Source organism: Eimeria acervulina, genomic scaffold (assembly GCF_000499425.1).
Source record: "Eimeria acervulina Houghton genomic scaffold, Eah_scaff176, whole genome shotgun sequence".
Taxonomy (NCBI): Eukaryota; Apicomplexa; class Conoidasida; order Eucoccidiorida; family Eimeriidae; genus Eimeria; species Eimeria acervulina.
In genome coordinates this window covers 47,501-51,424 of record NW_013548953.1, presented here as the reverse complement: position 1 = coordinate 51,424, position 3,924 = coordinate 47,501, and the positions used below count along the sequence as shown (strand labels likewise).

Below are 3,924 nucleotides of genomic sequence, written 5' to 3'. Positions count from 1 at the left end.
CAATATATATGTATATAATATAAATAATATATACATAATACAATATATATATATATATATTGTATGTACATTAGATGTTCATTATGCATACGTACATATTAGTTTATATAAACAACAAATAAATAGATTGATGCATTTAAACATAAACGCCAAGATAAATCTTTTACGTCGCTTGCTGCTGTTTGTTTGCATGCAGCGACAAAGAAATATTATTTGCTGCGCTGCTGCCTCCTAACCACCTGCGCGGCATCCCTCTGCTGCTGCTGCTGCTGCTGCTGCAACAGCAACCAGTACAGCTGCTGCTGCTGCTGCTGCAGCTTTTAAATAAACATTTGAAGATAAAATTCATTTAACTGCGTCTCTAGAAGATGTCCCCCATCTCTTCACCAAATAGGCCTTCTGGATTTGCTGCTGCTGCTGCTGCTGCTTCTGCTGCATCAGCTTCCGCCTCTACAACAGCAGCTGCCGCTGCTTGTCCCTTAGACGTAACCTGGCGCAGCAGCTCCGACCTGTACATACACCGCAGCGCCTCGCTGCTGTACTTCTCCACCTTCGCTGCAGCAGCTGCTGCTGCTGCGATCTTTTCTCGCGTAGCTGTCAGTGCAGCAGCAGCAGCACTCGCCTTTGCTGCCGACTCCTTCGCTTGCTGCAGCAGCAAAGAGACAGATGCAGAGAGAGAATGTACACCCCAGCAGCCCCACACAAAAGCCATGCGTGCAGCAGCTGCAGCAACAGCAGTAGCAGAAACAGTAGCAGCAGCAGCAGCAGCACGTGCAGCACGGCAAGGTGTAGTACTGCAATAGAACTCCCTAGCGGAGCAACTAAACCCACCCTGCTGCTGCTGCGGCTGCTGCTGCTGTTGTTGCTGCTGCTGCTTACTTGCATACGTGACTGAGTCTCCTCTGTGTCTTCACTTGCTGCAGCGAGTGCTGCAGCAACGCTTTCAAGTGCTGCAGCAACAGCTGCTGCTACTGCTGCTCCGTCAGCTCCTGCTGCTGTCCAGAGGCCGCCAGTCAAGGCCTGCAAATGCTGCTGCCTCGGGGGCAGCAGCAGCAGAAGCAGCAGAAGCAGTAGCCGCCGCTGCTGCTTCCTCAGCAGCAACGATGAGGGAGCTGCGGATTTCCGAGATGCCCGGTAGCAGCAGGGAAGTGGCTTGCTGCTGCAGCTGCTGCTCGTGTTGCTGCAGCAGCGTTAACCACGGCAGCAGCAAATAATATTCTGTCCTTATAAACATCTCTCCAACAGCAGCTAGCTGCTCCACCTGCTGCAGCTCCGTCAGCCGCAGCAGCAGCTGCTGCAGCCAACACCAGAAGCTGCGACGACAGCCCAAGTGCAGCGCGCACAAAACCTAAGGCAGCAGCAGCAGCAGCAGCAGCAGCAGATGCAGCAGATGCAGTAGCAGCAGAAACAGCAGCAGCTCGAAATGCAGGCACCCCTCATACAAGTTGGCAGCAGCAGCACATACAGTTTTAAGGTGTATATACACTGTTAATAGGGGGCTTGCCTGATGCTGCAGATGCTGCAGCGAGAGCCGCACAGAGCTGTTTCCTGCAGCTTCTAAGGAAAAGATTCGGCGCTGCTGCTGCTGCTGCTGTTGCTGCTGCTGTTGCAGTACAAGGTGGTGTTCCTGTTCTGTGCTCGTGCCTGATGCTGCTGCTGCTGTTGTTGTTGCTGCTGCTGCTGCTGAGGGGGGCCCCGCAGCCTTGCTGTAGAAATCTCTAATAAGCTGCAGCCCTCTCTGCTGCCGCAGCGCAGTGACGCCTTCGCTTGTTAGCCCCAGAGAAGCCACCAGAAAGCGCTGGGCGAGCCTAGCTAAAAACCCTTTGCTGCTGCTGCTGCTGCTGTTGCTGTTGCTGCTGCTGCTGCTGTTGCTGCTGTTGCTGCTGCTGCTGCCCCAGAAGCTGCAGCAGGCATCTTGTAGTGCTGGACTGTTGCGCTGAATTCGCTCCAGGAGATCCTCCGGCTCATCTGGAGCCGTTGCTGCTGTTGCTGCTGCTGCTGCAGCGCTACCTCTGGACGGTATGCAGCCTTCGCTGCCCTCTGTGCCATTTTGCATCGCCAACTCGAAGCCCCTTCCGTCAGCAGCAGCCACAGGAGCAGCAGGAGCAGCTACTTGCTGCTGCTGTTGCTGTTTCTGCTGCTGCTGCTGCTGCTGCTCCAGCGAAGCCCAGGAAACAAGCGAGAAGAAGTCGGATGCAGCAAACGCCAAATCGTCAATGCGCCTGAAGCCATCTCCGCTAAGGGGGAGGGCTTCAGAGAAGCAAAAAGAGCAGCAGTTGCTGCTGCTGCTGCAGCTGCTGATGCTGCAGCCATTGCTGCTGCAGCAGGTGCTGCGGAGGCGACAGGCAAAAACTCTTCCGGATCGCATCGCAACCAGCAGCAGCAAAAACTCTGGCGCTGCAGCAGCAGCACAAAGGCGAGAGAGAAAAGAAGAAGGATCTGCTGGGGGCTTTAGCTCTCCCGCTGCTATCTCATCTGCTGCTGCTGCTGCTGCTGCTGCTGCTGCTTTGCCTGGCAGGGGATTAAACAGCTTCGTCAGCGACCCCCATCCCCGGTGTACATCCACCCATGCCACGGAATCGTTCTCCTGCTGCTGCTGCTGCTGCTGTTGCTGCTGCTGCTGCTGGCTGGCGGAGCAGCAGAGAGTCTGCAGAGAGAGCGCGAACTGCAGGGCCCACAGGCTATCAGCAGAAGCAGCAGCCCCTGGTGCTGCAGCTGCTGCAGCTGCTGCTGCAGGAGTCTCTTCCTCTTCCTGCTGCACTTTCTGTTGCTGGGATGCAGCAAGAGGAGAGACTAGGGGATTCAAGGACAGCCCCAGCAGCAACGCATCGGTTGTCAGAACAAGCAGCAGCAGAGGCCGCTGCTGCTGCTGCTGCTGCTGCTGAAGAGAAGGAAGAGTTTCATGAAGGCGAGCAAAGGCGAGGGAGGAGACGGTGCGGGTGGAGAGACAGCCGAGAGAAGGCAGCGACAGAGCAGCACCCGAAGAAAGAGACATCAGCTGCAGCTGCAGCTGCTGCTGCTGCTGCTGCTGCTGGGGTGTGTCTCTTCCTTTGCGAGGTGTCATGACAACAGCAGCAACATTTGCTGCAGCATCTAGAACCAGCGAAGAAGCAAACAGACCTTCTTCAAGGCATCGACTCCACAAAACCTGCACACACAGCAGCAGCAGCAGCAGCAGCAACAGCAACAGCACAAGCAGCAAGCTGCAGAAGCTGCGGTAGCAGAGAGTTTGGCCAACACACATCAGCAACAGCAGCACCAACAGCAGCAGCAGCAGCAGCAGCATTAGCAGCTAAGAACGCCCACTCTCTCCTCTTCCTCCGGGGTGTGTTGCAGCGTCCCCGAGCTGCTGCTGCTGCTGCTACTGCTGCTGCTGCTGCTGCCGTTGCTGTTGCTGCTGCTGCTGCTTGTAACCGAGACGCATACTAGGTATGCGCCTTCATTGGTAGGGACCCATGTGGCATCTCCGCCTGGTCCTGCTGCTGCTGCTGCTGCTGCTGCTGCAGTGCGCTGTCGCTTCGACCCTCGACACCGTTCATTGATGGCGTACAGCCGTCGCTGCTGCCCTAGAGCACAGCAGCAACAGCAGCAGCAACACCAGCAACAAAATGACGAGCAGCAGTAGCCTTCATAACCCAGCAGCAACACCCCATGCATTGCGGACGCCCAGCAGGTGAAGCAGCAATAACAGCAACAGCAGCAGCAACAACAACCGCAACAGCAACAGCAGCAATAGCAGCAGCAGCAGCAGCGCGACCCACCATCTATGGAGAAGGACACACACAAAGAAGGCGAAAGGCTAGGAGCAGGTAGAATATCTGCGCAGCTTTGTGCTGCTATAAGGCGCTGCTGTTGCTGCAGCTGCTGTAGCGGCTGCAGCAGTTGCAGGGGCTTTTGCTGCTGCTGTTGCTGCTGCCGTTGCTG

The 3,924-nt window shown here is 55.9% G+C and overlaps 1 protein-coding gene across 1 annotated transcript in view; it reads right to left on the bottom strand.

Annotated features, from left to right (window-relative positions):
* Nucleotides 1-982: 982 nt before the first annotated feature.
* Nucleotides 983-3,924, bottom strand: part of EAH_00023220 (WD domain-containing protein, putative) — a gene marked incomplete at both ends in the record, with an annotated part of 10,410 nt that continues 7,468 nt past the window's right edge. The window contains 4 exons of the mRNA XM_013393200.1: nucleotides 983-1,348; nucleotides 1,538-3,148; nucleotides 3,307-3,566; nucleotides 3,762-3,924. The exon at nucleotides 3,762-3,924 is cut by the window's right edge and continues 2,596 nt beyond it. Coding sequence (XP_013248654.1) covers nucleotides 983-1,348; nucleotides 1,538-3,148; nucleotides 3,307-3,566; nucleotides 3,762-3,924 — 2,400 coding nt within the window. The remainder of the gene's footprint in view (nucleotides 1,349-1,537; nucleotides 3,149-3,306; nucleotides 3,567-3,761) is intronic.